This window comes from Cydia amplana, chromosome 4 (genome assembly GCF_948474715.1).
Source record: "Cydia amplana chromosome 4, ilCydAmpl1.1, whole genome shotgun sequence".
Taxonomy (NCBI): domain Eukaryota; kingdom Metazoa; phylum Arthropoda; class Insecta; order Lepidoptera; family Tortricidae; genus Cydia; species Cydia amplana.
Window position 1 is genome coordinate 11,038,561 of NC_086072.1, and position 21,667 is coordinate 11,060,227.

General features: G+C 38.4%; 1 protein-coding gene across 3 annotated transcripts in view; it reads right to left on the minus strand.

Moving 5' to 3' along the window:
• LOC134663250 (protein grainyhead) overlaps positions 1 to 21,667 on the minus strand; it is a 148,169-nt gene that overhangs the window by 10,253 nt on the left and 116,249 nt on the right. For all 3 annotated transcript variants that reach the window (XM_063519652.1, XM_063519654.1, XM_063519653.1), the window contains 2 exons: positions 15,575 to 15,737; positions 2,792 to 2,903 (listed from right to left, as the gene is read on the minus strand). In XM_063519652.1, the coding sequence (XP_063375722.1) occupies positions 2,792 to 2,903; positions 15,575 to 15,737 (275 nt within the window). The remainder of the gene's footprint in view (positions 1 to 2,791; positions 2,904 to 15,574; positions 15,738 to 21,667) is intronic.

The following is a 21,667-nucleotide window of genomic DNA, read 5'->3' on the forward strand; positions in this document are numbered from 1 at the left end:
AGAGGAGCCATTAGTCATAATTCATTTGGTTCAGAAACGCGTCACTTTTCAGGATTGCCATAAAACAAACCTAACCTAACCTATCTATAGGATAACCTAACGAAAATCCTGAAATGTTAACGGTTTCAGTTTTATGACTAATGATAATATGACAAACAATACATTATGACTTAAAACTTTATGGGAAACAACGGGACCCCCTAAGGAATAGGTTAAACAGTTTTTTTAATGGTTCTTACACGAGGCATTTTTAAGTTAAAAAAATTCTGACGTTCGACATTATATCATTGTTTATAATAACGCAAACTAAGTAAAAAACAAAACTCAAGTAACATCGAGATAAGCTAAAAAACCTTGACATTAAACTTGGCCCGGCCGCGCGAATTAATGGCTTCCATGTTTTTATTTTCCTTGAGATTTAATTTATGGGCAATGCTTGCGACCGCGGCTTCACTCATTACTAATGCCATAGGCACAGCTAAATAATGTTAGACTGTGTAAAGTGTCATATATCACCAGTACCGAAGTTTGTCTGGGATTAATTCCGTCGATGACGCTTGGCGCCGTTGTCTGCCCCACTATACTTCAATTGAACCGATTAACTTACGTTTTCTAGCTTCTTTATACTTAATAACCTGCTTTTAGAAGAATACGCGCCTTTATATTAAATTTTATGTACAGACGAGGAGACAGAAATTGATGATGTTAATTTAAATCTAAATTGTTTTGAATTACTTATCCTGTTTATGTATCGTTATACATAATTTGCTTCGTAGGTATCCATTATGATTTTTTTTTATTTAAAAAATTAAATTAAGAATATACTAGTATTACACGCAGGAATGACATTCGTTTGGTGGAAAATGGATGAGATTTATTTATAGTGTTTAGATGGAAAATTCTATTTTATTTGCTACCATGGTTACCAGTACAATCTGATACTGGGTTAACGGTTTAACGGGTTAACCCCGGGTTAGTGGGATGGTACAAGTGGCGCTTAATTGTAAACAATTATATGCCTCTATTTTGATTTTATTTATTATAGTAAGTAAGTACCAAATATTTAATAAACATATTATGTATGTACCGTAAAATCAGGTACCTTTCCTTTAGTCCACAACTTACAACTATGATCCAAATTCAAATTCCAGTAAAATATGTATCCCTAAGTATTTTTCAAATTATGTTGAGTAGGTATAATGTAGAAAGAGCATAGTTACCTACCTGAGTTTACGGTATACATATAAAGTTGCAAACTAAACGTTACTAAATGGGCGGTACTTGGTAAGGCTAATGCGAAAAGTATTTAATACCAATCTTTACCTATCACGAACCATATATATGTACTTACTTAAATATGTACCGAACACTAGTCACATACATATTATAATAAGCATACATCGGGGTTTTCGGTGCGGGAATGATTTCGTGTATTTATAACTTTCTTTATTGTAAAATAATTACCAGACTATGAATTAAACGTAGGTAGTAAGGTCCAAATGTGCTTATAAAAGTTAAATTAGTATCGTTTTTTACAATTTTTACCTGTTATTTGGCTAGTGTAAAACATTCCCGCACCGAAAACCCCGATGTATGATCATAAGGCTGGTGTTTAGGGCGATGCAATCAATATTTCGATATAATTTCGAGACGTGTTGAGCATACCTGAGCTGAGAATAAGTCCCGACGTAAATAGGTGCGGTGCGCGGTCGCGGTGCGCAGGCGCCGGCAGCATCACGCAATTAACATGCTAATGAACGCGCCGCGCGATATCATCGCGGTACTTATGTGTCCGCCAGACTATATTGTATCATTCCTTATGTCTCTTCTTTTCGCGTTAGACAACTGACCGCGCATATATTAAGCATAACTGAAGCCATGTTTATATTGTGCCAATAAAATGCTGCGGTGCAATACGCAATTGCAATTTTCTCATCTAAATAGCGAAGCCAGTAAACTGCTTATGAATAATTGTGTACCTAACAATCGTGGACACATAAGGTAATTACCTCATGTGTCCACGATTGTATATTTAGCGGGAGATGAATAATTCAACGATAACATTTAATTTAGTCATTTCACTAGTCTAGTTTAAGGCTCGGATCAACGTTTCTTAATAATGTTTACGATTTCCTGTTACTCAGTAAAAGTTTAAAATAGCAGGAAAGCCCATCGCGTCAGATATCTTTATTGCTTAGATCGTTTTATTCAACCTCACATCGTGGAAACGTTACATTGAGTTTCATATCTTTAATCTGGTTGTAGCCGTGGAATGCGTCATTATTACTAGGTTTACAGTGGAGGTAATATGAGACCGGCAGCATTAAGCAAGCGGGCAGTGATACTTAGGCGGCGGCGCCAGGGGACTATGAATAAGTATATTTTTAGCCGGGACGATTGATAGGTTCGCAGAGTGTGGGCCGCGAAAGAGGTAGGCCTTATATATGCAAATGTTCTAACGAGATAGTAACGGCGGGAGCGGAGGGCAGGTGCGCGGGAGGTGCGCGGGAGCCAGCCCGCAGTGCAGTAATTAGACCCTCCTGGCCACGCGAGAGCCACCGCGCCGACCCTCACGCAACTTCTCCCGCATATTTCTGTGTCGCCTCAAGCACGACTGTTTTTGTGCAGGTAATGCCGTGTCTCCGATCCTTGTACGCGCTACTGTCCGATCTGCACTCTCGCAAAAACAAAGAGTCATTGTTTTCAAAATTATCATCTTAATGGGCATATAATTACTCTCACTCACGCGATGTAGCGTTTAATGTGCAGAGGAAGTCTGAATATGACTTACCGGCGTCTAGTATCCTTTGTTTTACTGAATGTTGTCTCCCGTGCCAGAATTGCCATGCTTTAATTTCATCTTCAGGTGATTTTTCTTCCCTGAACATCAACATAACCACACTCTGAAACAATATAAAAACATATTTAATTAGGAATGTCTAAATCATATCTCATTTCGGTTTAGACAGAAACTGAACAAAAAACATGGTTGATTTAGGTCTACGACTATATATAAAGAATGCCTTAGTGCATAAATTGATACAGAGGGTGGTCATTAGACACACCTGACGCCAAGAAGCTATGCTTTTGCGTAATTTATAGCAAAGTTTTAATGGCGAAAGTGGCCACCGCCGCAACAGAGCGCCTAGAGCATTTCGCGAATACGCAAAATGCGATTACCGACGCGCATTCCTGAGCTATTACGTTAAACGAGTGCGATTACGTCGTTGCGACGGGCATCTTAATTTCATACGCATTTAAATCTCCTTTGAAAAAGGCACGTGAAACCTTTCGACCGTTTCCGTTCAAGTGAAAAAGTGAAATATGCTGTTAGATTTCTACAGACGAGTTAGAAAATAAAGTGAAAAAGAAGTGCCTAGCGCGAGGCGTGGTGCCAGACGTGGCCTTATAGGGCTAACGATGAGAAAGCACCTCCGATCGTCGCCTCTGATTGATGGATCGGTGCGACTGCAACGCTCGCCAATGTCTACGCCTCGCCCTTTTTGTACTGAAACGATGCATGAAGATACCGTGAAAACGTAACTACTGCTAAGCAATTCTTTCGGTGTAATCTAAAATCCAATGATAAAATAATTGTCAAGGTCATGTTAATAATTATCAGCCCGCGAGCCATTCAAGAACCGAATCTCATGACCAATAACATCCCGGGTAAAGTATATATAGGTAGGGCAAACAAGACCCATATTACATATACATTACAGACTAACATACTTATATGTATATGCATTTTTTTAAATAGAAAATCAATTAATTTATGACTAATTTAATGTCAGCGAATAGCGACGTATATAGGAACATACCTAATATAATTATATGTATATAATGGGGACGCAGGTTTTCTCCGGAGATCGGACGGTGTATCTAGTCGACAACTCCGTGCATACCATGGTATAATAATATACTCCGCCTGGTACTCTATTCCGAGATTCGCGAATGACCTAACTGGCACTTGCCTACGTCATCATGCTGTTTACAGGTTCTCAAACTTTAAAATGTGGGAGAATTTTAACCAACAGTGAAAATTATTTTAACGGCATTAATTTTAAGTTATTCATGTAGAAACATAGTAAAATAAAACAAATCTATACTGCACTTTTCACTCCTACTCTTACAGTTCCGAATAGAGCAGCCAACCATTTTCGTAACAAAACATTAATTACGAAGCTTACGACGTGATAAGTTTGGAAAACACTGCGACTGCTGATACTGAGCGAGAAGGGAATAACAATTAACACGCGTTCGACAAGGACGGTCGGTCAGGGACAAAATGGCGGATTGTCAAATGTGAAAGCGCTATCCTGTGTTGCCAGTAGTGTAAACAGAATTACCCGAACGTCTGAAATTTCTTTCGTGAATCAGAAGATATTGCTAATGAATAATTAAAAATGACGTGTTATTGTAAAATTTAAGATAAAATACATATAAATGAAAATTATTAAATTATAAAGAAATAAATTAACTTATTAACCATAGATATAATGTACCCATGTAACATGTTATGTTGAAATAAAGTGGCAATGTTATTGTGACGTAGGCAAGTGACACTCTGGGAAGAGAAGACCATGTTTTATTAGACCATGGTGCATACTAATGGATAGCCAATGTATAAAATTGTAACGGTGCATCGTCTCTAACAGTCGCTATTCATAAATAAACTTTACCGTATCACTTTATTAGAATTCTCCAAAATGATTCGTAGGTATTTCACCAAATCTTTAAATGCATGTTTAACTGTAAACGTCAAATAGGTTTACGACTATGATAATGACATTCAAATCGCAGATAAGTACCTATTATTATAAAATATTATGCTTCAAGTACCTAAATATTTTTGTAGGCAACCGTATTTCTTAATCGTTTAGTTGTAATTGGGGCAACATTTTGTTTATTATATTGCAACTAATAATCAATAAAGTCTCACTAACTAATTTAAGCCCTAGTGCAATGGTTTACGTAAGTTAGTGCCTATTTTGAAATTGCAATTGATACGAAACAATGTTTGCCGGCTATTGTTGCTTGACAAAGATACATTGAGCTACGCAGGTAATTACTGGGTGACTACGACTATCTTAAATATTCCAATTACGCAATTTATCAAAGACAAGTTTTACTCCGATTACATTGACAAGTTCAACGTACTTAAGTTATAACTTTATAGCTTAGTGCAATCTTTTCCAACATAGTGCAGTTTAGAAAAAAATAAATCAAGTTACAGTAAAGTTTTATTTAGTCAACCCAGCTAAGACAACAATCGACAACAAATGAAGATAGATGCGATTAATTTTTAATGTGCACCATTTAATCCTTCGTGAACATTAAGATTGGTTGCAGCAAGCGTGGGTGACACAACCAGCCCACGTTCGCCACGCTGTTAATTGGATTTTTAATCCATATTGACATTTGGTAAATACGCGGATATTAGGTACACAGCGAAGAAAGGTAACCAATACAAATTGTAATTTGACGTTGGACAGGAGTACAGATGTAGGTAGTGAACAATTGTTTTCCATCGTATTTTCTCGGAAACGTTCGTATTTTATTTGTCATGCTACTTCAGTCAACCTCAGTACTACTTTCTGTACCGAGACTGACTGACACGTTCGTACGTTTCCGTGAAAATACGATGGAAAATAGTTATGCACTACATCTGTAAGTACGTCGGTATGTATGTACGTACTACGACATGTTTTATTTTCTTCTTATTATACATTATATATCACATCGAACCTAAAGGATGTTTTTAATTTTCAATAACCTGCAATATTTTACGGTGTGAATATAGGTATAAGTCATAATATCTGGGTAAACATATAAATACTCGAAAATGCGCGTTTTCCCAGAGATAAGACCTCTTAGTTTATGAATTAACAATGCGCTTCTGCTTCGGTACATACCTACGATATTAATGACTGACTACTAGCAGTATTTACAAAAATATTTAACACATTATAAACACCAAAGTTGTGAAATAAAGTTTTAATTGCCTAAGATTTACATAAGTCTCCGTCAGTTCCTTAATTTATGGAAAAGTATTTATGTGGGCAGGTGATTTGTGGTTTTATTACGTATGTTTGCAAGTCGAATCGTGACATAATTCAAAACTAAACCAAATTCTTCCTTCAAATAACAAAAATAAAAAGCTCAGAGCACTGATTGTTTTTTTGCTAATTAATGAAGCTCCAATTTACGCGGCCGGTTAAGCATGTACACCTCGCAATTAACCAGAGCCAAATTGAGCTTATTAACTTTTAGTAGCGTCGTTCGTTGGTCGGCGCATGTTTCATAAGAGTACAGTTTTGGTTTCTCGGACCAGTTAGCTCCAACTTTTCGGACCGTCAATTAATTAATCGAGTGTATCGACATTCGACCCGATTTCAGGAGCGCGGTTGACAATCTGTGTTATCTGATTAAGCACGCTTTCTCTTGCATGCGCGCTCTGTGTAACTAGTGTCCCATACGCTCGGTGACTGCTCTGCCCATGTGTAGCTCACCGATTACCTACTGACAGCCACTCTACTTTAATTTCATCATTCCATTTGAATAAAACAAGCATTTGCATATATTTCAGGTATGGCATTGCGTAAGCTTAAGCAGTGACGATCGGTATCTTTTTGTTAACGTGTGAGTCGTGTGACAGAGAGTGAGCGGTCATCAATATAGCCAGTCACCTTAAATTGTCCTGTACTCAAATTTATAACCAGATATTGCCGAGCTGAGATTATTTTATTTTATACTAGCGACCCGCCCCGGCTTCGCACGGATTAACAAATTATACATTTACATACCTTCCTCTTGAATCACTCTATCTATTAAAAAAACCGCATCAAAATCTGTTGCGTAGTTTTAAAGATCTAAGCATACATAGGGACAGACAGCGGGAAGCGACTTTGTTTTATACTATGTAGTGAAGTTACATTATTATTTATACATGTAACGATCTTTCTATCAATTAGTGTTATGTAGGTATTATAATATTTTCATCATCAGTCATCACCCCTGCTCGGATCATATTTAGTACCTAAAAGATAAAAACAACTACTTTGCTCATGAATTCTAAATGCACCGAAAAAGCTCTTCTGAAATTCCACATAATTATTACAGCGCTATCACTATCACATTACAATAGGTATCATTCAAATCACATGCCTGGCCGCAAAAGCCAAAACATGCCCGCGTATTGTATAGGATTCGTGATAAATTGGCTAATTAGAGCCGAGACCCGCGCATGTACTCACTTTATTCCTATATCAAAGCTCATTTCTCACACTTGTAAAGAATGCCGCTCAATAAAACCGTTTTTGTTTATGGAAGCAGTGATTCAGTGAGGTTGTAATGTGTCAACAAAACAATTACTGTTTCTGATTTTATCTCTTCGTGTTACGCTTTTGTGCGTCTTCGGAGAAGTAGTGCGTGACAGCATATATAGCGGAACGGTGTTGGGTAGGTGATCGCATCATCTGTTCGTAAGCGAACAATGCATGCGATGTTATGCAACGCGGGCGCACGCGGCGCGGCGCGGCGCGGCCGGTGCAAGGCAGCGGCGCGGCGCCGACGCCGGTTCGTCCTCGTCCTTTTGCCCGCGAACTTCCTCGTTAGCTGCAGGGCGCAGGCATCCATCAGACCCTATCTACTTTATGACAATTATTTATGTTCCCCGCATAGCAAAACTATTTCGCTTACCGTTGAGCTTTATCGATAGCGCAAAAGTAATGTCCTGCCGTCTAGATACTCTATATCTGATACGGTTACGTCTGTTTGTTAAGTGCGCTAGTTGTTTCTGCTAGTTGTTTTAACGCCTAGGTTATTTGCTGCAAATGTTCTCTGTAGCGAACGGTTTCGACATAAATTCTGAGCGGAACTGTGGGTGTAACTGCTGCAGTTGCTAGCGATCTACATGTTGGTATTTATTACACCTCAAGTGAAATATATCAATGGTCATTTTTGCATAGTAAAGAATGGGTTTCATTCACTTATGGGGCAATATACATATATTTGCTCCATCGTTGGGGTCTAACAACGCAAAACCTTTTTTTAGCTTTGCTAGAAGTGGAGGATAACGTGTATTTGAGAACGTGCATTAAGTTATTAAAGGCTGCGTGCATGATATTATGTGTTTCGCGGACGCTGGGAGGGAGGGCGCCCGCAGGCGCGCGGAAGATTGCTAGAGATGTGCAGCTTCCGCTCGCGGACAAATTGCCCTGCGCCCGCGCATCCGGCGAGAACCCAGCACTATTAATTGAATATTATCGAGCGCAGACTAAATTACTATTTCCAATACTTCATACACTACCTAAATTACAAGAGCGAGATTAAACGTTTCTTAATTATACAGGATTTTGTAACAGCCGCTTTTATTATTGGCAATAAATATAACAAACGCAACAATTTCATTTGATTGTGTTACACCCAGTGGCCGCTAAATCTCGATTAAATCGAAGCAATTCCTGCGATCCGTCCAGCGTCGGATTAACATCCGAAGTCGCGTCGTAACACTAATCTGCTTAAATGTCGAAAGGAAATGTCAGATTGTAAAGTGCAGCTCTGGACGAGCGTGATGGGGCTTAAGTGTGGGCCTCCCGCTTAGAGCACGGCTCGCTGTCACTCGCTTCACTCACATTCGTCGCTACATCTTGAATGTACACTTGTAATAATAGAATCATATAAGTGACAAATAAAGAAAACGTATGGAATTTCCCGTAACTCCGTAACCGTAAAAAAATTGTCCCTAATTTGGATTTCGTGATTATTCCGACCAGGATAAGGAGCTTTTCGAACCTACCAATACCACCTACCAATACCAACCAATCAAAATCTACCAAAAAAATAAAAACGAAAAAAAATTAAAAAATGGCCCATAATATGATATAAGCACTATAGATATCGTAAGTATTTATCCTTTAGGTATTATCAGAAATATTACGTCAATAAACTATTAACATTAATCCATTGTTTTAAGTCGCAAATCATGTAACGATTACACAATGGTACTTAAATCTAGCATTGCGTTTGATTAGGAGTATTAGGACGCGTGTCGGTGCGCTGTCGCAGTGGCGCGATGCTATCGCGATTGACGCTAAATACGCGCCCGCCAAGACGCGATATCGACTCGAGCAATGACGGACTTCAACTTACGTAATGCCATTTGCGTCCAACTTTGCTGTCACCTAAGTTGAGGAATTAAGGTTAAGACGAGTGAAAGTCGATCTATAAATAAACAATTATAATTACGATTCTATCGAAAGGACGCAATGTGATTGATAATGCAAAAATATTTGGCCGGATGGCTATCGAGCGCTTATGTGCAGTTACGCAGTTTCAGCCGTTACGTGGAGCTGTATTATCGAATACTACGTAATATTTCGAAAGCATAATGGCTATCGTGTATTATGCGAACCTGAAACCGAACGTGAAAAGTTCACGCTTGGTCAAGCGCGACCCTCGCGCGTAGACGCAGCTACGACACCTAGCCACTTCACCTCCTTAGTGCAGTTGGTTCCAGCAGCTACGGTGTCTCACGGTGCAGACAGACATTTTATTTCGTCATGTAATATACAAAAATTATCGAGTTATCCGTGTCTGTAGCGTAAATTGACGGCAAATTCAGAAATATGTACCAATTAAGCATTGCGAAAGTTTTTTAAGCGTATCTAAATTACAACTTGCATGTTTTCTATTTTCTCAAATAGTTACCTATACACTGAACCACGTAATCTTAATAATAACGGGATATGTTCTTTGCTGCGACATAATGGGTTTTTCGATCAGAGTCGAATTCATGCCGAATTTTATTAACTTAAAGAAAACGAGCTACTAAAAAGCAATGACATAATTTGAAGGAGCATAAATTGACTTTGAAATACAGAAACTCATAAAGGTGTTTATGGTTTAAAAGCAAGCTTAAGAGATAAGAAATGCAAAAATAACTACATTTCACGCCTTAATCACCTTTTGCATTCCATCTTATTATTAAAGTGTGATTAAAATTACATAAAATATAATAACTACATACTAATATCATGGAATAACTTTTGAGTCGCCTGTTTATACCTACTTGGGTATCTATATTAAACCTAATGGAATAGCACAGAATAATTTTATTATTAAACATATCTAATGCTATGTATCTATTCAAAATAGGTTGGTACCTAATTTATAAAATGCCGTTGCTCATGTTTTCTGTCGTATAATTTCGCAATTTATAATCATTAGCGTGTTTCAGAAGCGACGAGGCCGAGCGGCGCGGGCGCAGGGTAGCGAGGGTGCAACATAATTGAGACATCTCAACAAGTGATTGATTACTGTGCAACCGTGATTCGTAATACAAATGCCGAAAAAATTAAATGCAAATTCGATGTTATGTTTTTCGGCTTACATTGTTGCAAAGCTTCTTTTTGTGAAATTGCATAAGAAAATCATTACCCCTGATTGCTCCCTGTGAGAATTATTTGAACTGTCTCAGATGACAGCCCTTCACTTGTCCGCGACGGCCGTCCGAAAGGTGCACGGCCCGCGTGCTCTGAATACGACCGTTATAATCCCTCATCGCGCATAACATGTGCTGTGTAAAAGGTATCATTAACGATTGCCTTAAAAAGGCAAAGGGGGCAATCATTAAAATCGTAAAATATTGCAAAGAGAAAAGATTGTAATAATAAAGAGACGTATCTCATTACGCGAGTTTCCGTTCCTACGAAAGTGAACACAATGATGTCAGTTAACGATAAAAACTAGAGTAAAAAGTGCTCTGAATGAGTGGGCGCGCATTAAAGTCAACGCCGTTTAATCGCGCCCGCGACGGAACACCGCGTATTCGATAAGCGGAAGTATTACTCCTATATTTACTGATAAGCACTACTTTAAGGAGACGTAGTCTATGATCTATCTAATAACGTTAAGGTATCCGCTTAGAAATGCCATAAAAACACAACCTCGATACTTTTTTCTTTTCATATGATAATCATATAACGTCTTTATTTGTTTGAGCATTAAATAAAGAGCAACGATTAATGAGATTTTGCTTAACGTGTTGCATATGTATATGCATTCAGTTTAAAGCTTAGGGTTACCTGTTACGTGCACATTCAACCCTCGAGCGACTGGGATGGATAACAAAAACTAAACTGTTTTACTAGCAAAATGATTAATTGCTGCTGTGTACTTTGATTGATCGCTCTTCTTTCACGTTTTTTTACTGCAACCCATTAAACCGAAAAGAATATTTGCACTGCTTAAGTATTTTAGGACAGCGTTTTAAAAACCGATTTGTTACGTGCATTAAAAAGTGTGATATTTTCATATAGCGTGCGAATGTTTTGAGAGTGGATGTGAAATTGTGTCTGTCGTTTATTGGGACGTAGCAACGGTGTTTAATTAGGTGCAAAATGTTGCATTCGGCGCGGGCGGGGCGGACAGCCGCGATGGTATCGCCAAAGCTCCGCCAAAACAAGGGCGGCGCTGCCCGCCGTAATTACGATTCCGCCACGCACACCCCGCGCGCCAAATCTCGACTCTACTAAAATTTCTTGACACGCAAAATGTATTCAGATTGCGTGTGAAATTTAAATTGTCAGCCACGGTTTATAATGAAATAATTGCTTGTGTTAGTTTAACGATTACCTCTAAAAGCATGAAAATGTTGATTGTTTTCAGTATTATTTATGATTCAACAGTCGATGACGAAGTCGATGACATCAAGTGAAATGATAAATACCGTAAAGGCAACAAAAACAAAACAGAATCCTAAAATGTATATAAATACAACGAGGTTCTCGGGCAACACAAGTTATTTAATACCTAATTTATCTCATAGGGCTAGCGATAGGTATAGACAGATAGGTACTTGCTTAGATCCGACAGAACAAAAGAGACTACAACATTTCAAGCCACGACAACCTCTTTAGGAATGTAACTTTTTTCAAGCTGGAACAAAACAAAATGCTCGTTAAGGAAACACGATGTTTGCCGCATTGAAATTATTTTATCATATACAGTAAGGTTATTGTTTAAGGGGAGCGATATTATCCGATCGGAGCGGGCTCCTGGGGCGGTCATTGTGTTCCTATATGGCGAATGTCAAAAGCGTCGTCTTAATTATCGGGCGCGGCTTTACAATGCGGACTCGATTGCGCCGAGATAAGGCCTCTATACCTACTATCTGAATCAGTATTGAATGCGATACGCCGCTCGCGGCCGCGCGCCCGCGCCGCCGCCGCCGCCGACTCACACTCGCTCCACTTACTGCCTTAATAATAACTTCAATGGTGTGTCGCATTGTATCTTACATTATTCCGATCTAACTCCATTCAATACAGATAAACATGTTTGAACATGGAACATTACAAGAAAAAATAAAGAAAACTGAACAACTGAATAGCAATTGCATTTCATTAAACTCGCTCAATATACTCGTATTAGTACCTTTTATATGTATTAGGTAAGTAAAACCAGAGACGGCTCACACCACCTTTTTCAAGTAAACCGCTACAAGTAGGTATACATCTACGTGCGTTTTTAAATTACAGGCCAATTCGAACGTGCACCTGTCATCAAACCGATATTTGAATCATATCATCAGTTGGCTGTCATTCGCGGCATGTTACTCCGCGTTAACTTACGGTTAAGATCGAAATTAAAAGGACTTTAATTAATCCATACCTACAAAAAAACCATGGATCGTTTATCAATTACTAAATACTTTTCATGGTTTTGAAAAATACGAAGGCTAATATAGTTAATTATTTTTAGTGCTTTTACTTGTAGTGCCACATTAACAATCCTAGTGTAAACGTTTTCTCTGCATCAATATCTACCTAAGACCAGCAAAAACATGTACCTATAGCTAAATGTCAAAATTATGCGAGAGAATTCTGTAGATACATACCTATACTAAATAAGTAGTTTAGTAAGTACTAATTACTGTACGGACCAGTAATCCGTCATTAAAATATTTTATTATCCACGGCCAATTATGTGTACAATTTCAAACAATAGGTACACTTTTACGCCGATAATCTAAACTAGGACTAGATTGCATGGTACCTGATTTTCTGGTTTTTCAAGAAAACTAACTAAACTAATGCAATTTCATTGTTACAAAGATCTCTTGTTGGACTCTATTAAATGATATCATTTCCTGGGAAGTGTCAGAACAATAATGTGAGGGGATTTCCGATTTCCATAGTAAATGCGACGCGTGTGGGTTTATCTTTTGTCTATTGAACATTGATAATTTTCTCATGAGATAATAATGGACAACTTGAGTCACGCAATTACTTTTCCAGTTTAAAGTTTGCGTCTAGGTATATTTATGTTATAACGATTAATAAATAAGACGAATAAAGAATTAGTCAAAGAATGGTATTACGGTTACCATAAGAAATAATGGATAAAGAAAAGAAAATAAAATATTTATTAGTAACATCGTTACAAGTCGGTTTATAAATTTACATTTAAAGCATTATATAGTTATAACACTTATAACTAACATATCGTTATTAGTGTATAAATAACATCAACATTATTTAGATATTACATTTTGTACATATATTTCATACATTTATTTATTGTTTAATAATTCGTTTACATCATAAAATTGCGCCTGCAGGAGCCATTTTTAGGGTTCCGTAGCCAAATGGCAAAAAACGGAACCCTTATAGATTCGTCATGTCTGTCTGTCTGTCTGTCTGTCTGTCCGTCTGTCTGTCCGTCCGTATGTCACAGCCACTTTTCTCCGAAACTATAAGAACTATACTGTTGAAACTTGGTAAGTAGATGTATTCTGTGAACCGCATTAAGATTTTCACACAAAAATAGAAAAAAAACAATAAATTTTTGGGGTTCCCCATACTTCGAACTGAAACTCAAAAAATTTTTTTTCATCAAACCCATACGTGTGGGGTATCTATGGATAGGTCTTCAAAAATGATATTGAGGTTTCTAATATCATTTTTTTCTAAACTGAATAGTTTGCGCGAGAGACACTTCCAAAGTGGTAAAATGTGTGTCCCCCCCCCCCCCCTAACTTCTAAAATAAGAGCATGATAAAACTAAAAAAAATATATGATGTACATTACCATGTAAACTTCCACCGAAAATTGGTTTGAACGAGATCTAGCAAGTAGTTTTTTTTTAATACGTCATAAATCGCCTAAATACGGAACCCTTCATGGGCGAGTCCGAATCGCACTTGGCCGCTTTTTTAAGTTTGTTTTTAAATACATGTGAGGAAGGTGCATCCCTGATACTGTCCGGTAGCTTACCATATATTAGGGGGCCGAGGACGTAGATAGATAGTTGTAGTAGATAGTTGAAAATGAACACCCCAGTGTTGAGTTTTGCAAGTTGGTTTGTAATTATTTTGTGGTTAGTCCACGAAGGCGAGGACAGCGGTGGCCGGGTGCAGGTGGGAAACTGACACGAGATGCGTGCGTGTATGCGGTCGCCGCTTCCTGGGCTACCGAGCCGAGATGTCGTAACAAACCCAATTAACAAATCTGATAACTAAAAACATCCTTGTCTTCCACTGATTGGTACAAAAACAGTAATGATTAAGTATTCGAGTAGAGACGCCGGAATTTGTAAATGACAATTTGTAATGACAGTCCTCTAGGCTGCCAGCGAGCTGCGTTCAGCCTTTCACAAAGTGACAAGTGACGGGCGATGCGTCTGACGCGGCGCGGCGTAGGCGCGCGCGGCGTGGGCTACCCAATAAAATTATACACGTTGCACCCCGCTCGTAAATATCGATCAAACACCGATTACATTTCCTCACAGGAGCAATAATTTCGAACATTTTATTATTCCGCGCTAGAATTATAAATTGAGATGTTCGGTGAGAGGCGGCGCGGTTGTGTTTTACGATTGCCTATGCCTCTTAAAGTGCGGCACAGCTTTCTAGGGTCCGCGGGCAAACATCCGGCCGACCAACGGTTAACGCCGATAGCTTCGATTGATTTTAATAATAAAAAGTCATGGAGCTGCAGCCACTATCGACGGTATAACTACTTTTCATGTTTATTCATAGAGTCTATTTCAAGCGCCTATCTACCTCCATTTGATAGCTGGCTTGCGGTACACAAAAGTATTAATTTACGTAATTTATGTAGGTACTTAAAATGTTTGAAACTCCGTAGGTGAAGTAAAAATGTAATGTGGATAAACGTCGATAAAATATACTATAAAATACCAAATTAAGTATACAGGCGAATCAACTCAGTCACCTAATCCTAACAAAATATACCTAAACCCTATGTTCCGGTTTACTCAAATTTAAGTAGGAATATTTTTCTTCTAATTTTTACTTTTAATTTCTTTATTATTAAAAACGTCGTCACGAAAATTACTAAGCACTAAGGATTGGATTATAACAGTTTTCTTAGTAAAATCTCGACTTTTTCTAACGTATAATATTTTTTAGTCTCAATTATTTGATTGTCAGGTCGTGTTTAAATAACGAAAGCGTACCCAGGAGTATTTTGGGTCGATAACTAGCGTGACGCCATGTCCTCGCGCCACTCCAGGTAGTACTTGGTTTGTTTGAAACATGAGCACTAACCTTGACCGTTTGGTTCTTGAGGGGCTTGTCGGGGTCATGGATGTACTCCAGGGTGATGCCGTAGAACTGCCCCTTGTTGATGTAGGTGATGCGGTCGTCCTCGCGCCGCTGCGAGCTGCTGCTCGCCGTCTCCAGGTGGTACTTGAAGCCATAAGGCGAAAACCTGGACAATTATGTGTAATTGAATAAAAAATATAAGTTTCGATTACAAATTATTATAGGTATTAATTTCCATTTTTTTCATTTCAAATTACTATAAAATGGGAACATATTTAGATACGACAAACGAAGGTAATTCTATAATAAGCAACTTCAGCAGCCGGTAAATTATACAATCTAATGTTGTCATATACATATATCTTTTAACATTGTTGTAAAATCCTCAGAGTAGTCAGTTAACCCTTAAAACGTTTATGTCCCTTTTTTAGTACAGGTACTAAATGCGGCGCCAAGTTTAAATACTATGTGCGGGCTAGAAAAGAAAGTACGTTGAAGAAAGTGCAAGAATTGTACTTTTTTTCTAGCTTATGGCAATATCAGGCAACATTTGGTTTATGCGCAAGCGGCAATTGAAATATGCAATTTGCTGAATTTGCGACGGAGTGTGTTCCTGACGTCATAGAATATAAAGTAACAAGCTAAAGTGCTTTCTTTGTGTTGATGTTATTACTAAGCGAGTTAAACATTGTTATTATATATAAAGTTCATTAAATCATAGATTAATTATAAGTCAAAAATTGTGAAATAAATCTTGTACCATTTTTGTGACATTGTCGATAGTACTGGTAACCAAGTACCATGCATGCACGTCCTAAAAAACGGACCGTGCCGCCTTGTGCGCAGATACGATTGTGACAGAAAACGGACATTGCCATACTTAGGTTATATACTTTTTTTTTCATTTATTGTCATTTTATAGGCTGTCGTTGCGTTGGGATTATGTGATACAGAAGTATATGGATACATTTTATTGTATTTTAGTTTCAGGTGGGTCCACCACCTGACTCAGAGGAGTGAGATAATAAAAAAACGACGATGACGAAATTTTACTACTAGAAACAGCTTGTACGTACCTTGCCCCAATCCGACTCTCTTTCAGCCAAGTCACTTTCTCCGGAGATGTCAGATATCATGGACAAATATAGATCGGTTAATTTACGAAGACGCGTACTATTATTCTTATTGCCATGCTGTTAAAGTTTAATGCACCACAACGTGAATCTGTACTTATAGATGATTTCAAAGTCAAACGTCCTTGTGTGAAAAACGTTGTTAATAATATAATGACTCGACCTGAACACGACCTGTCCCCTAGTACTCCATCTACAAAACTTAGTTCCACGTCAGCAAACGCATAATTCGCTTCAGTATCCAAATGATTGGCACGTCTTGAAATGTGCTACGGTTAAAACCTATTTCAAATCGAGGAAGAAGATGTTACAATTCCTGAGGCCTGTAAAATGTAATCCCTACAAAATTCAGGAGAGTAAATACCTAAATTTGAATCGAGTTGTATGTAGGGAAGACGTAGTAAAGGATGGGAAGGAGACGAAAGCATTTCTACTTGGGTACAGGAACATATATGTCAAGGACCGCCAACCAAAGTCTGCAGTCTGGGAAAATGACATGCATAAGCTTCTGATTCTTGTCAAGGAGGAGCGATATAATCCCAGAATGTTTTGAGATGCCATTATTGAGACTGAAAAACATCTAAACTTTAACAGGAAAGACAGCTTTTCTCTACCACCAGCTTAGGTTCCAGATAGTCCGTGTGATAAGGAAACAAGCAAGACATAGAACTGTGTAATCATAGTGTTAAATGGTGTGGTCGTGTGGTCATTTTAGTATAGCAATGTTACTTAAAATAATTGTAATGTGTAACTAGCTTTATGATCCTTTTTTGCATGTATAAGTAGTCTTGAAATTTATAGTTTTGGTTTAATATTTCGGTATGTGGGTCATTCTATACATTAACACTGGAAGTAAATATAGTATTATTACATTTCACATAAGTTTTTTCTATTTGATTTGTAATTAAACGTTTTTTCAAAACATTTACTAGTGTGTTATTTAAAGAACTTAGAATTTTCTTGCCCTGTAATACTTTATTCATTTTAATTTTCTGAAACTGTATGACAGCGTTGTCCGTTTTTTAGGACAACCTTGGGAGCAATCAATCTATAAGGTTCATGGCAATGTCCGTTTTAACGGACGTCCTAAAAACCCTACTTTCAGAAATTTTTAATTTTTTTTTCGTAAATTATAATACTTTTTAACTCATTACTATCCCTAAAAACATTCCATGAGATAGGTGGATACATTATTTCATGTCTTGCCGTGTTAAGGGTTAAGCAAATTACTGCGAAACTGCCATAATGTAGCCTTAGATCTAGGCAGATAAAAACGTAAGCCAACAGCACTCGTAAGCGGTAAAGTTCACGCATATGCAAATAAAACGACAATGTTCTGAGCCGACTCAACAAGCATTTAGAAAAAGTGCGATTTCTTCTTTGAGATGTTTATCTACAAATACAAGTTCTCGACAATAATTTCCATGAACTGAGCAATAACACCGAACAAAAAGTGGAAATCTTAATTGCACCGCAAGTAATGGTTGTCGGCCGGGTGTTATATAAAGTCGCCGAGATCTAGTTAATAGTACGAGATGAAAAATGGTTTTCTCGTGATTTCCTGAGCTTGAGATCTACGGAAGGAAAACCCCGCTAATCGGTAATTTAGCAGATCGCGTGTCGCGGCTCGTTAGAGCGACGCGCGCCGCGCGGCGGCCGCCCGGCGCACGCGCACCGCCGCTGTTGTCGCCGCGCCAATCTACGCCTACGACATCGAGGTGTCACACCAAATGACACTAGGAAACGTCATTATCAGCCTACTTTATTATAGCTCTCGCACTAAACAATGCAATGAGATAAACGCAATAAATAATTATGAAAGATTTAATCCGGAATGTCGGCCCGCCAGTTTACATCGATTCCATTCTTGACTCGCGGTTGCACCATTAAAGCTTATTGGAAACAATTTGGTAAACAGGCCCGCTGATGTTTGCGATTTAAACCGAGCATGGGCAGATAAAGGCCGTGTAATGCAAACGCGGGCCGACAGTGACGGATCGGTCGCGGCGCTCGCCTATCTGATGCTCTCTAAGTGATTCCAAGCGCAATTTCCATTTGCGACGTTGCTCTCTATTGTCATTTTGACTATCCTTATCCTTTATGTTCTTGCAACCTGGCTTTACATGGAATCAAGGACTAATGAACAATGGATTATCGAATAAAACTTAGCTAATCCATTTTAGTAGATACAATAGGTACCTATCTAGATTAGGTGTTAATATTTTATTTGAGAAAAAGCATACATTCATAACACAAATCGTTAGCGAGTGCCAAGTAAACGGGTACCAGTAATAAATAACTCATTGTTTTCCAATGAGCTTCATTACAAATTTCAGCGACGCAGCAGCCAAAAAAGACACTTCCTGCGTGAAGACGAGGACCGTTCATGAATAAATCAATCGGTGAGGCGCGGAAATTGATGAGTGCACAAAAAGCCTCAGAACTTCGCGGCAACAAAGTGCTCGCAATAAAAACGCATGCCGAGATAAGAGCCCGGGCGTCCCGCGGAGGGCTCCCGGCCCAAATCAGATGCGCATAATCCACGCGGCCTTATACAGAGCCCCACCGACTACACACCGCACGACCGGCTCATACTTTATTCTTACTACATCAGCCCCACATGTGGTAGACAAAACCTTTTTTGTTGGAAGCAGATCGAGTAGGTAATTAAAAGAATACAGTAGCTCTCGTTAACCAAGAACGCAACATTAGTGAATACCGCTATTCACAAAAGTGCATTAACTGCGCCAAGATATCGTCTCATCATTCGTTGATGGAAATTGAAGCACCATTGTATGCCCGAGACGAATGCTTTGATACAATGCCTTGAATGCCTACGTACCTGAGGTTTTGTTTTATTGAAATTTACATTGCTTTTGTTGCAACTGCAGCAGTATTGTTTGCGTTACATACCAAATACTAACTACGGCAATCTTAAGTCATTACGCACTTTAAGCCATTCATTTGGAAGAGTAAATATTACTTATGTATAAAAGTGGAAAGGATAGTGTTAACTGAGGAGAAATATATTGAAAGGATACCAATCGAGGGCACTCAGCTATTACTAGAAAATTAAAAGATGTTATCTGATAATACTAGGGTTGGTGCACGCATGATAGCATGTTAGCAGGGCGCGGGGCAGCGGCGGGTAGCGGTTAATGAGAACGCTTAGGCGGCGTAATAGCGGCGTACTGATTGCCAGGTGCGCTCGTCGCCGACACACGCACCGTCACAACACCATAATGGTGATGCACCACGATTATTAACCAGCCCAGGATTTGCCAATCACGTGGGATAATGTCCTATCTTTTTAACGGGTTGCATATCCGTAGCAATTTACTAAGATATTTATTATTCCTAAAGTCGGTTTAAACAATTATAAAGTGTCACCATAAACATCAAGTAGGTATCTCATTGATTGTGGCACTTCCACACTCACGTCATGTCAAAGTCAATTTAGGCGGCCTCTATTTGGTGACAACCCTATATCTAATAATTGAAGTAACTAAGTGGTCCATGATGGTTGAATGAAATTTACTAAACTGCTACCGGATAGAATTATGTTCTCTAACGTTTTAAACGCATAAGCGAGTAATAATGTTGATCAGAGTAATTACTTCCCATATTTTATGTTAGATGCTACACGTAGACGCCATTAGTGGTAGGTAATTCAAAAACGAATTCAAGGTAGTCGGAATTTGTGAAAGCGATGGCTTGTACAAAAAAATATTATTATAAAAGTGCATGCTGCTATGCCGAATACCCATTCGCGATGCCAAACTGTCGACGAGATATCGCACTTCTTGTTTCGCTAATGAACTCATGAATTAAAATGCGATTTAAACAGCGGAAATGTTATCATTACGTATATAATCGTCATGACTTCTGAATTTACTAATGACATTTTCTGAAATCACCAAGAAAACTAACGGTATACAGCGTTTTAAAATCCGATTCTGTGATACGGAGAAGGAATGTAAATACCATTTTGAAGTGATAATCACATACGCACACATTAGTTGATTAAGTCACTGGCTTTTAAGAGCTCATTTCTGTGTTGAGCATCGGATGGGTAAATAAAGTGCCTGTTGGAAGTATTAGTTCAGCTAGACGAGGAGCCATCGAGTGGCTAACCGGCATGGTAAGTAATAGGCCAAACATTTGTGAGGGCGTCGGAATAACTCGGCAGATACGGGGCCGAGGGTTGATTATCGGCCGGGACCGAGCGCCGTATCGGTATCGAGGTAATTTAAGACGGTAGAAGCGACCGCGTTATTTGGGCCAAATGCAAGCAAGTAATTATTATCCAGATAATAATGCTAATGCACTTATCGTGTCGACGAGCGCTTCCGCCGCCTCGTCGCCCGCGCAGCGCCATCGCTGTGACGATTTCTATCGAGGGTGCCGATTTGTGTTAAACATTCAATCGTAAATCCTGTTTCAATGGCATGTGTTACCAATTGGATATATAATTAGACGTAATCCTAACTTAAATAACAGTTACCTGCATAATTAATCTGACAGAATCTGTAGCTATAAGCAAAAATTATAAAGCATAATAAGCATATATTATAGTACTCACATTTCCTAGTTAGTTATCCACATATTCGGTTGCGTGAAAACAAATTTATTTCCATTATTCAACAGACACTTAATATGGTGCGTGTAAAATGCTCGTTAGTAGGTACCTACTAAATGGTGCTACTGGCTGTTTAATTTAATAAAGCGCAGCCAAATCACTTTGGTATACTTAGTCAATATATTTGTTCTAAAACCCATACTCGCTTTTCTTTCTCTTGACAACAACAGCAAAGTCAAATAAATGAAGGATCTGCATTAAGTACTACCTAAAAGTAGGTACAAATAAGCACATTTCAGTCTTAATCTAAAATCAGTAAACGTCAAAAGAGAACTATTATAGCGTTACTTAGCCTTTTAAGAGTAATTTAAGAGTGACTTGATA